This window comes from Rhodamnia argentea, chromosome 3 (genome assembly GCF_020921035.1).
Source record: "Rhodamnia argentea isolate NSW1041297 chromosome 3, ASM2092103v1, whole genome shotgun sequence".
Classification (NCBI taxonomy): domain Eukaryota; kingdom Viridiplantae; phylum Streptophyta; class Magnoliopsida; order Myrtales; family Myrtaceae; genus Rhodamnia; species Rhodamnia argentea.
The window spans coordinates 2,421,238-2,433,204 of NC_063152.1; the positions used below are offsets into that span (position 1 = coordinate 2,421,238).

Sequence of the window (11,967 nt, forward strand, 5' to 3'; positions counted from 1 at the left end):
CGTGAATCTCTAATAGAATAAGAAGAAACTCATTGCCAATATTTTATCATATACAATAAAATTTTATATTTAATATACAACGTGTTCCAATATCTTAGAATTCTCTATTTTTTGAGAAATAACGTATCATCGTGTTGTACCGTGTCGTTTATGGGTGCTACTTGGCCTTTGATAACATCAAATTATAAATTTGAATGAAAAATCAACTAGAAGTAATGGATAAAGATGATAGAATCCAGTCCTGCTATGATCATTCAATAAAGAGGGGGCCTCTACAGATTATCACATCTTGAGACAATGAGATTAACTGTAGATGACTAAATTAAAATAATGTTAACCAAAAAATAAAAAAAGCACCATATGACCTCACTATGAACATTGCCATTCCATGAGGGGTAAATTCTGTATAGACTGCTTCATCATATGCAATATCTACTTTCTTCTGATCAACTGCAACACAATCCCTCTATTCCATAGCACCATAAGTTTCATTATGCCATGGCGGCTGCCATTGCACCCGTCATTCCGGCCATCTATTTCGAAGTTTCTTCCTGCCAGCACGAATCTGTATACTAGCTGGAGGTGGATGTGAATCTGTGATAATGTACTTCCGAGACTTTCCGAGACTGCGGGACCAAAAGGAATTCACCTCAATAAGAGATGACAATGTCCCAAGAGCTAGTTCTCGCTGGAATTCTTATTTTCAGTAACTTGTCTTCTCCATATTCGAACTCTCTCTCCCCCGAGTTGACAGTGCAAGATTTGGGTCTTTTGCTGGAATATGCTCCAAATGTGCCCGGTCCTCTCCCTATGATTGTTATTCCAGAAACAGAAGATTTGCTGCGAATATCGACTGCTTGAATGGCTCCTCCTGAATTGTACATGTCTATCAATCCGATTGGAGCAAACTGAACCTTCTGATTGTGAACCTGGATAATCAGATTAGATCTTAGAGTGTGCATATTCTGAAGGATCCACCAAAATATTATATCTAGGTGCAACTATAGATACCTTAATAGGAGAAACGGTTAAGACGTCGCACTCTAAAACCTTCAAGGTGACATTCATCGACTCTTCCACGGACAATCGACGTACAGAGCCTGTTCACATTGATATAAGGCCGGAGCATGAGCAATGGGACATTGCCAATAACTGTACTCGTGTTATTTTTACTGCATATAAGATAGGTAGAAAAGGAGTCACATCATACCAGTCTTGAAGGAAAAGATTGCACAATCTCCGGCCCATGAATCCCCAGAAACCTCTTCCAAATACTCTACATCAGATGGAGAAACTGATGCAGATATCTCAGAAGCAGCATCCTCAATGACTTTCTTGTCAGTGCAAGGCCAGCTTCCTGCTCCTTGGCAATTGAAAATGCCAAGAACACCGGTACAATTGTTCAAGTTCCAAATCTTCAGAAGACTGCATAACAGACTTAGAGACATCAAGAGGTTGGAAATGAATGGAGACTGAGGTCCATCTTACCAGTAAAAACATCAAGATACCTTTTCCCATCCATAACTGGGTCGATGAATAGGCAATCTCGAGATGGCCTGCCAGGGTATTTTGCTCTAAGCACTGAGCCATCAGGAAGCACAAGCTTTTTAAGTATCTCGAAGTCATGGTTTCCAGGTTCATCACTGGCATAAAATGGTGATAATATGAATAAGAAAAACCTAAAAAAAAAGTACGGATCATGCAGTGGTAAATATGCATCACCATCAAACATCAAGAGTTGTATCTTTCTAAGTTCCTAAAACATGAGAATATTGGGCTTCTGAACATTTGATGCATACATTAAAAAGGCATGACCTTTTAGCACACGCATGAAGATGTTCATCAGGGGAATCATCTAGTTACAAAGCAATGAAGATTCCATAAACTAAGAATATGACGGATGTGGCTTCTTAGGCTACTACAAAGGAATAAGAGGTCCTAGGCTTCCTGCTAAATACATTTCGAAAGAGACAGAGTACGGAGTTAGCATGACCAGAAAGAGCCAAGTTTGTCATCTTAAACAGAGACTTTGCAATGTTTTGATGCCTTGTACATCTGTCTCTACAAGAGAACTTTGGCACACCTTACATAGACAGGACATCCTCCCACTGCTCGAGCTACAGCATGGAACTCAGCTGCATCATGGCGGCTCTGAAGATGTAAAAAGAGTTGATAGTTATTGCGAATATCAGAAGCATTAGACAGTACTGTAGCAGCAAAGAGGAAATAGATATCATACATAGAACATGTCCCAATCTGGAACAACTACTTCTCCAAGAAATATGCTATTATACGCCACAGCAGCTATGTGTAGAGTCTGGGTTGCCGGATTTTGGGGATAATAATCATCAGATGCTCGTGTTATAGCACTTTGTTGACAACTGCATGGGCAAATATGAAGCAGAAATAAGATATTAAAGGTCTCTGATACCTGGTATTTCTATTCCAACTTCATAACTAGTGTCCAAGACATGCCACGCCACAAAATTTGGACGAGCGATCTATTAGAGTAAGAGCATATTTCACTAAATTCTGGTAATGTATAAATTAAATAGTATCATCGAGGTTTGTACTTAATTCACTTGCTTCCATTCTAATAAAAGTATAAACTTTCTTTTGAATTTAGTGGATATATCTATGAGTTTACCGAAAGATTATCCAATTTTCATAGTCAGGACATCTCTGGACTTAGTTTAGTTCAATCAGTAATAAGCATCCTAGTCATTGCCCCGCTATAAAGCAATGTCCAATTTCGAAGCAAAATATGATTGGAAATAGCAGCGACAAAGTTATATACTGGTAAATGGAATCTGTGCTCTGACCCATACAGCAGATGATGCTGTTATCCTGGAAATTGGCAGCTATGGACTCCTCAAGGGCTTCTTGGAATTGTCGGGTAAGGGAAACACGACCTCCTAGATCTGTTGATATTGTTTCCAGAATATTCTGCACATCTACCTTCACTCCATCCACACCCTGAGAAACCAGGTAGCTATGTAGATCGTCATAGAACTGAGATATTGTAGCGGGATCAATTGCACCTACGCCATAATTCTCCATAGCATCCATAGAAAGGTCCCTCATATTTGCCAAATTGCCAGATGACTGTATGGGATACTTTAAAACTGGATTATACTTTTTCGTAGCTTCTGCTCCAGGAAGAAGGCCTCCCCAGTATCCCATCAAAGCATGCCATACATAGACATACCTGAAATTTGTTGAAAGTTATGCGAGGAAATCTCTCAATTTATCGGTTTCAACAAACACGACATTGTCACTGAAATGGTCACCATGGGGTAGACATCACAATCGTCAAATGTAGGGCCACTAAATCACGGAAACAATTTGTGGCACCTCCTCACTTTTCATATTGTGATTTGCTTAAGTACATATAGAGAAAGAACAGAAAGAGCAGTTTGAGTCATACTTAAGACCAAAAGTTCCCTTAATGTCCGAAACAAATTCCTTTAAATCTGCAGGAGCCTCGCTAAGAGATCCATTTTCAGTTCTTCGAAACTTTTGATTTTCTTTGATGCTGACTAATCTGCCACCAAACCTGCGAATTCACCAGCAGTGGAAGGACATTGTTGTAGTTTCCAGATTTGCAATTAATCATACAACATCACAACAGCATGACTACTCACTGGGACCCTTCAACAAATGGCTCTCCTTCTTTTTGGAACTCATTACTTGTATCTTGCCAGCCATCATCTATTATGATAAATTTTGCTGGTGTGCCTCCATCAGATAAACTGCAAGGAGGGAAACTTGTAAGGGCCATTTTTCTTCTAACTTATCAAGTTAAAAACTTAACTTCGTTGCCTAGAATTAAAATTCCTCAAGGGCAGAAAAGGGACAACAATTCAACTTTATGGAAGTGTCTTTCGGAGAAGCAATTTAAAAGGTATATTTCCCCTCTCTTTTGAAAGCACAGCCATGCCATTTATATATAAAAGATGCAGCAAACTGAAGTCCTCAAAACACATCAACATCAACTTTGCAGGCATCTGCATCATTGACCTTTTAAGCCCCTGTCTGATTCCTTTAGGATTAACCTCTTGGTAAAAGGCATCCCAGGTGCACCAACCGAACCAATCCAGAATTCCAGGCATCTGCATCATACAAACAATCAGAAGACAAAGTTATTTGATCACCCTTTTCCCACCATTTCCAAACTTGATATAACTATGCAGTTGTTCAACGAAAACTACCTGCTTCCTTTCTCGGACCGCAAATGTTCCCATCTCCTTCTCCAAGAACCTGCACAAGAACCAATTTGCAATGACTAACTCAGATTGAAATTAGTTGTCCTGGAACTTAAAGGGTCTCATTTACAAGATTTATGCACTATTCAACTTTATGGATTATGAATCAGACTCCTTGAAAACTTGGATTCCCCGTACAAACAAGAAGGTTGCTCAGAGGGCAGCCCTACTTCATCGATTCCTCCATCAGGTTGAATGGATTTTCTCCATAATTGACAAAAACAGCTTTTCGGGACTGTGAAGTAACTATTGCAGGGTCACCTAACAAGAATTGTAACACCCAACATTATTAGAGTTAAAAGAGCAATAAATTCAGATAAAAAAAAGCTGCTGACGTGAAAAACTTTTCATGTTCATTGTTTAAAAGCATGTACACCATCAAAGAAACACGAGGCCCCACCGAGTGCTCCCTGGTCTGATTGCTCTCTTCCATAGTTTCTTAGTGATAGTTGTTAATACATACATCCATATAAACATGTCCTAACGTGAGCCTGCTGAGTGCTGACTGGAGAGACAGAAAATAGTTTACTTTGGATTGCAAGCAGAAAGCAACGATGGCTTCAAAGGTGAGGATGAAAAGTTACCGCTTTCTATGCATAGCTCGAGTTCATCTGCTGAGTTCCCCTGCAAGCTGCTTCTGAACTCGCCGTCCAAAACCGGCAAGAAGAGGATGTAACTGGGCTCATCAGATGGTTCCAAAATTGATTCCTCCCTTACTTCCAGCAGCAACATCTGAGTTTCTACTGGAATGTCACTCCCCGAAACACCAACTCGAGGTATCATCCACCACATCTTGAATCTAAACAGGCACAGTAGCCTAATGCCCCTGCATCATCATTCACGAAAATCAACGGAATTCACATCAGTTCCCTACTACATTAACCCTTGAAATCTTTCGAATTCAATGCAGTCAACTAGAATCTACAATGCTTCACACGCAGCTGAATTTCGGTTACAAGAAAAGAAGCAAAATCACTTACTCAATAACTCCTAGCCTAAAAACATGTCTCGAGCCCTCGACATTCGAAGTAGCTCCGACAAATACGGACGAATTCGTCAGCGGTGTGACCACCACATTCTCCGGCACTTCCGTCAACACCTCCTTGCCATCGACGCTCAGAGCCCCGTCTTTCAACGCAGGCCTCGTGCAGACGAACATTGAATGCTTCCATGTCGTCGTCGACGACCGGCTGCCCGCGATCGGCTTCCAGCTCCGACGATAGGAGCACGTGAACGAAGAGAACCGGGCATTGAGGGGCAGAGAACTCAGTGGAGAACAGAACGCAGCCATTGCCTGAACCATCACAATCCCAATTCACGCAGCCCCACGTTGTCCTCGGCGAGCTACTACAACGTCTTGCCCGGTCCGTTGCTTCCGACCCTTGAAAGCATTCGGCGACCGCAAACAAGAGAGATAAAAATAACATTGCGACGCAAGTGGGTTGCGACTTGATAGGGAAGGGAAGACGACGACGACGAAGAAGATGATTTTCGCGCTCCGCCATTGATCAATGTCCACAAGTTTCCAACTCGAAAAATTGACTAAAAACAAAATATCTGAAAACTCTACCTTGAACTGTCAATTGTGGACTTCAATGGAGTCTCTCCAAAGGGTCGAAGGGGACCATGCTCCGACAGTGAAATTGATTCGAACCCACCCGCCATTACAGATACCACCAAGACGAGGTTCGCCAACCATCTCCAAGAGCAGAGAAAGAACGTCGACAGTCCCATAATATCACATCCTTCTGTCCGAGCTTCTCGTTGGACCTCCGGTTGTGCTCACACGAGATTGACATGCGCGATGCCGACAATTGTGGTACTCTTTGGAAGGGGTGAGCAATCGGGCCGGGCCGGGCCGGGCGTGTTTCTTTGGAATTCGGATCGAACAGGTATTTTCCGACCCGATGTGGTGCTCGGATAAAGAAAATTGAAAAGTGCCTTTCACTAATTCGGCTCCCGGGTTCTATTCTCGGAAAAAATTACCAAAAAATTTATAAACCTATTGTAATTGTGTCAATTCAGTCATAATTTTTTTTATTGTTGATTCGGTTCTAAACCTTTTGTAATTGCACTAACTCAATCCATCTAGCGAATTTTTTGACCGGCCGATGTCCAGGGTGACTTAATATTTTAATAATTTTTTTATATATTTTTTATTTTTTCCTTTCTACCTTTTCCCCTTCCCTTTCCCCTTCCCCTTCCCTGTTCTACCTCCAACCGATCACCGGACCTCGGGGACCGGTGAGGCCGAGCCTTGCCTTGGCCGGGCGACACCGACCTCGCCGGTCCATGGCAAGGCTCGACCTCACCGTCAACGTGCAAGGATGGCCTCACCTCACCCGGCTATGGCAAGGCCAACGAGGTCCGGTGATTGGCTAGAGGTAGAATAGGGAAGGGGAAAGGTGAGGGAAAAGGGAAGGAAAAAAAAAAAAAATAAAAAATAAAACAACTAAAAAAATATTAAATTAGGTCACCGGCTGCCATCCATGCTAGTGTTGGCCGGTCAAAATTCACTAGATGGACTGAATTGGCACAATTACAAAAGGTTTAGGACTGAATTCGCAACAAAAAAAGACCGAGGATTAAATTAGCACAATTACAATAAGTTTAAAATATTTTTGATTATTTTCCCCTCTAAATTTGCCTGTTCTACTTGGGAAATGGATGGAACCTATCTGATCTCGTTTCTTTTCAAAAGTTTCTAGTTGCGATGCTAATTCTGTTTGATCGTATCAAATACGTCCTTTCGGCCACTCGATTGAAAATCTACCCGATCCCGTTCTCTTTAATTCTATATGATCATACCCGTGCTTTCAATCACTCGATTGAATCGGTTAAATTATGTAGAGAAAACCATTAATCAGCTAATTTATGAATTAAGCAACAATAGGAAGAAATAAATGAAATTTACAAGCAACTCCCGAAGAATTATCTCAAATTGCATATTTACACCAAATTAAGCTAGGAAAATTGAAATTAATGTCCTAATAATTTTATTTTACTCCGACCTAAGTAGCAATTCGATCTAATTCCATATCTAATTCCTCTTGCTTCTTGGTGATCTGATCATCATGTTCTTTTACTAGGAAAACCAACCACAATTGGGCTTCTCACGTAATGGCGTCCGTCAGACCATCTCAGTGCTCCAAACTCGTACTCCGCCGCATGACGAGCATGTTTGGCTTTCAATGTCACCTTGAAGCACTTCTCCTCACCGACCCGGTCGAACGTTAGCGCCCTCGGCTCGACCGAGACAGAAATTCCCGGCGGCTCGATGACATGCGCCATGTACGTGCCCGGAGAGCCGACGTTCTTCACTCGGCGGGCGACGGTGGCCGAGCCGTGGAGCATGGGGACCGTGATCGAGGGGTAGTTGAAGTCCAGGAGGCTGATCGACTTCGGGCACTCGTAAGGGTCTTTGGAAAAGGACTGCATCAGGGTTCGGTTGTAGCCCAAGGCGCAGAGGAAGTCGAAGTAGTCATCTGTGCTCAAGTCGTAGACTAGGCCAGGGTCCATTGCGCGGTTCGGCCGCATGTGGCCCGATCCGTGGTCGAATGGTGTCGCCTCGAGGAAGTTCGACCCGTCCAGCATCGCTTTGTTAGTGTTGTCCCTTGTCCTAGCTGTTAAGACCACAACAATGGGAAAGTATTAACTCTCCTCAAACTTAACTAAAACAGTGAAATCATCCTAGTTCTGTCTTGAGATCGCGCATACGATCAGCAACCATCGGCATGTGGTGCCGATGATTGAAGCATGGAAGTTCTAGGGCTTAGATAAAAGAAAATGAAGGACTGAATAATCTTCCAGGACCACTATTACAATCTCTTTAGTCCCTTGTTTTGCTTCCTGGCAGTTGGTGAAATGTGGATTTCAAGTAATTGTTTCTGTCAAATAACTCTAGGACAGTAGAGAACAAAGTTAATATCTTGATTCTCAAATGGATATTGAGCTGGTATTCTATCATTGTTCATGTGATCATCGATTCGCTGGTACGAATTGCAGATTAAAGGCAATGAAAAAATTTACCAGTGGTCATGATTGCCGATCGAATTGCAGACACGCTCCAATCAGGGTGGAGTGCCCTGAGAAGGCCGATGACTCCTGCGACGTGAGGACAAGACATCGACGTACCGGACTCGGTGTTAAAAGGGAACCCTGCGAGTGTCGAAGTCCAAATCCGTAGGACTTACCGCCTCGCTGAATGCAGCTATTATGTTGACGCCCGGAGCAGTTACGTCAGGCTGAACAAAGAAGCAGAAAGTTTCAATAGTGAACACTGAATTGTATCACAGAATATCAGTGGAAATGCTACTGTCAAATTAAAGGCAAGACAGTATTTTTTCGAACCTTGAGGATCTCCGGCGTAACCATGTTTGGCCCTCTTGACGAAAAAGTTGCCATGAACGGCGCAGGCTTTGTGTTCAATTGTGCCGTCGGAGCAGTGATGAATCCGACTGGATTGCTGTTCCAAATCATTAACAAAGAGGTACGCTAGTGTTTGGTAAGATTTTGCTTTGGATTATGAGCACGTCTTAAGTGACAATAAAGATGTTTGAGGGAGAGAAGAGTACTCTGTGGAGTTGATATAGGCAAAGACTTGGAGGCCATCTCTGTAAGTAAGTTGAGATGCAGGAAGGAGATGCAGGTCGGCGATGATCTCGTTGCCGCTGAGCTCATCATTGCAGAGAATCATTCCCACCGCGCCAGCTTCCAAGGATTGTCGACCCTTGTCGACTCTCGCCGTCTCGCCTCGGAGGCACACCATGATTTTGCCTTTCCCCTTCTCTGGATCCAAAGTCCCAGGCTTACACAGCATACTTCACATTGTACAAAAAATGGAAAGAAATTTCAGTACCACTCAACTTGGGAGCCAAGTCTATCACAAATCTAAAACTTTGTTTCGCAATTATTACGAGTCGTTCATGGAGGCGTTAGCTGCTTTCGCCTGTGCGCCGGTGATCAGGGGATAGAACTTGTCCTCGGGCAAAGGCTTCGAAAGACTTGTGCCCTTGAGGCGTGTGCCCTGCACTCCGGTCTGGAGCTCGACAGAGGCTTCAAACTCACGGTCCAGCGTGCTTGCTCCCACCGTGAGAACCCATGGCGAAACGTTGGTGACGGATCCAGCAATAGGCCCACTGTTTCCAGCCGAGCACACCACGGCGATCCCTTGATTCACCGCATGGAATGAGCCGATGGAGAGGCCATCCTTGAAGTATTCGCCTGGGAGCCCTCCCAGGGACACGGACAGGACATCCACGCGATCGTGGATTGCGGCGTCGAAGGCTGCAAGGATGTCTGCGTCGTAGCACCCGCCACTGTTGTTGACAGGTGTCCAGCACACCTTGTAGGAGGCCACACGGGCTCTGGGTGATCCTCCTCTGGCGGTCCCGTTGGCAATGCCAAAGACATTGGCTCCGTAGACAAAATTCCCTCCTGCGGTTGATAGTGTGTGCGTCCCGTGGCCCTCGAGGTCTCGCGCCGACTCGTAAGAAGCGTTGAACTTCTTGATCCCGGAATAGGCCGCGAAGCCTTTGTTGAAGTATCTTGCTCCAATGAGCTTCCTGCAGCAATGAACAAGGTTTCACATCAAAATCAATCAAAAAGGGAAAAGTACATTATCGTGTTCATCATCAGTTGTTAGTTGGAGGATCTGACACTTAATAAACAGTTGATGCTAGACAGTGAACTTTGAAGACTTGCCTACATTTACTCACAATCAAACTAATGTCATTTTACTAGTATTCCAGCAAATATCTGAAGCTTTCGCTTTACCGGCAAGATGTTAGATTACTTATAATTACTGATATCAGTAGTCGAAGGCTAGTATAAGAGCAGACCCGTTGCAAGGCACGCCAGCAGCAGTGTTGTTCTCGCAAGTCCCTTTCCATTTCAACGGGGGCGGTCCGTAACCGTCGTCGCTAAAGCTTTGTGCTTCCGGCCAAACACCTGCAACAAATCTCATTCATTTAGGTATGCAGTCGCATGGAAGTCCATTACTTAGCTCTCAGAAGGAGAAACCAGAGACGGCGAGCTAGTAGTACCAGTGTCGAGGTTTCCGATGATGACATTCTCGCCGAGCTTGGCCTTTTCCAACAAAGAACTTGGGTGAATCACACCATTCTTCTCCAGCAACATGAAGTCCCATGAACGGGTTGTGTGCAGATTTCTTCCCTGGTCCGGAAACACCGAAATAACCCTCGGATGCTCTGCCATTCAGCATTTTATTTCACGTCTCAATTCAAATCCACATCTGTTTATTTGATGTTTGTACACGTAATTTACGTACTTGCAATTCGCGCAGCATCTTCTTCCTCAAGGATGGCTGCGAAACCATTGATATGTCTTGTGTAAGAGTAGAATATTGCTTCCTTTGCCTTCTCATGACTGCATAACAGGAGAAAAATAAGGCAAGCAAACCAAAAAATACATGTAATCCGCAAAGGTTTCGCTGCATGATCACAGTACTTACCTACCCAGAAACGAACCAAGGAACTTGTGATGAGACCGGGTCACACGATCGAAAACTTCTGTCGTCAGTTCTTTGCCGTGCACATGCGATCCCAAGTAGACTATATAAGACTTATCGTCGCAGGCGAAGAACAAAGAACACAAACTCCATCAGATTAACGGTAAAAACATCGTCTTTGGAACAAGTATATGATCCTGACTTGATAATTCATGAGGAACAGAAAGGAGAATACCCTCTTGGCTGCAAAAACAGGTGCTTGAAACACAGAGAAGAGTACAAACGCAGAAAGCAAAATTGGTAGCTGAGGGATCCCCATGGCCATCTTCTTCTCTTTGGCCTGAAGAATTTCTGCAGCAAAATATTTGACTCTAATTTTCCTTTTTTTTTTTTTTTTATTGGGTTTTTTTTTTTATGATGGGTTTTCTGCAATCTTGAGAAGCAACATAGCTGACTTGTAGCTAGGGTTCAGGTTCATCAAATTTAAGAGCAAAAGCTCTTATCTTTTGGAAGATTTTCGTTTGCACCTAAAAGATCTCTAAATCAGCTGAGAATCGAATTGGATGAGCAACAAAGGAGATACATGCAACTGAAAGCCAGATAACACTCCTTAATGCTGTTGCTTATCCTTTAATTTGTGATTCCTAACATTTCTTTTCGCTTTGGTATTTTCACTCAAGATTTTCCAAATGGTTAAAAAATCTCTGAAAAATATTTATTTATTCTTGTCATAAAAAGAGTACGTGTAGAAAAATAATAAATGTGTAAAAGAACAAAACAATTAGTGTATTTTTTGTTGAACTGTAGAAGACTAGAAATTTTTTTTTTTTTTTTGGTTCTATTCTATCATTTTCTAGGATACAAGTCAAATGGGGATTTGAAACCCTCACCTCCCTCTTCCCGAATGGGAAGATTAGCCACTGAAGCAATCCCACAATGGTTAGACTAGATTAGTTCTAGGAAACAGACTTAATTGAAGCTTATAATATGAATTTACGAGATTATTATTGGTGTGAGTTGTAAGTTGTAGCAGAAATAGGAAATGTGCAATGATTTGTTACCTGTTATACTCCCTAATTGTAGGGACAATCTTAAATTTAGCCTAGAATAGGGTCTCTTGTTAATACGTGCTTAAGTATCATCCAGTGAAAAAAATATGCAAAAAGAGAGAGGAATGATTATTCCTTTGAAACCTCCTTTATTCTACAAGGTGTCAGAGCAGTGATCCACCTT

The 11,967-nt window shown here is 42.7% G+C and overlaps 2 protein-coding genes across 2 annotated transcripts; both read right to left on the reverse strand.

The window, feature by feature from the left end:
- Positions 1-197: 197 nt before the first annotated feature.
- LOC115752404 (probable galactinol--sucrose galactosyltransferase 2) lies at positions 198-6,007 on the reverse strand. The gene is made up of 14 exons (XM_030690556.2): positions 5,246-6,007; positions 4,850-5,091; positions 4,436-4,526; positions 4,212-4,260; positions 4,021-4,112; positions 3,645-3,752; positions 3,428-3,556; positions 2,798-3,208; positions 2,240-2,381; positions 2,084-2,151; positions 1,509-1,643; positions 1,211-1,425; positions 1,012-1,100; positions 198-929 (listed from the first exon to the last, which is right to left on the reverse strand). The coding sequence occupies exons 1-14, from the start codon at positions 5,566-5,568 to the stop codon at positions 651-653; spliced, it is 2,373 nt and encodes a 790-aa protein (XP_030546416.2). The 5' UTR covers positions 5,569-6,007; the 3' UTR covers positions 198-650.
- A 1,199-nt stretch (positions 6,008-7,206) lies between these two features.
- On the reverse strand, positions 7,207-11,225 carry LOC115752436 (subtilisin-like protease SBT5.4). Its single transcript, XM_030690619.2, is given in 11 exon segments — positions 7,207-7,888; positions 8,295-8,418; positions 8,420-8,509; positions 8,616-8,730; positions 8,840-9,085; positions 9,182-9,829; positions 10,106-10,214; positions 10,310-10,474; positions 10,555-10,652; positions 10,738-10,847; positions 10,970-11,225. Coding segments are annotated over 11 exon segments (2,346 nt in total). The 5' UTR covers positions 11,060-11,225; the 3' UTR covers positions 7,207-7,337.
- Between the last annotated feature and the right edge of the window lie 742 nt (positions 11,226-11,967).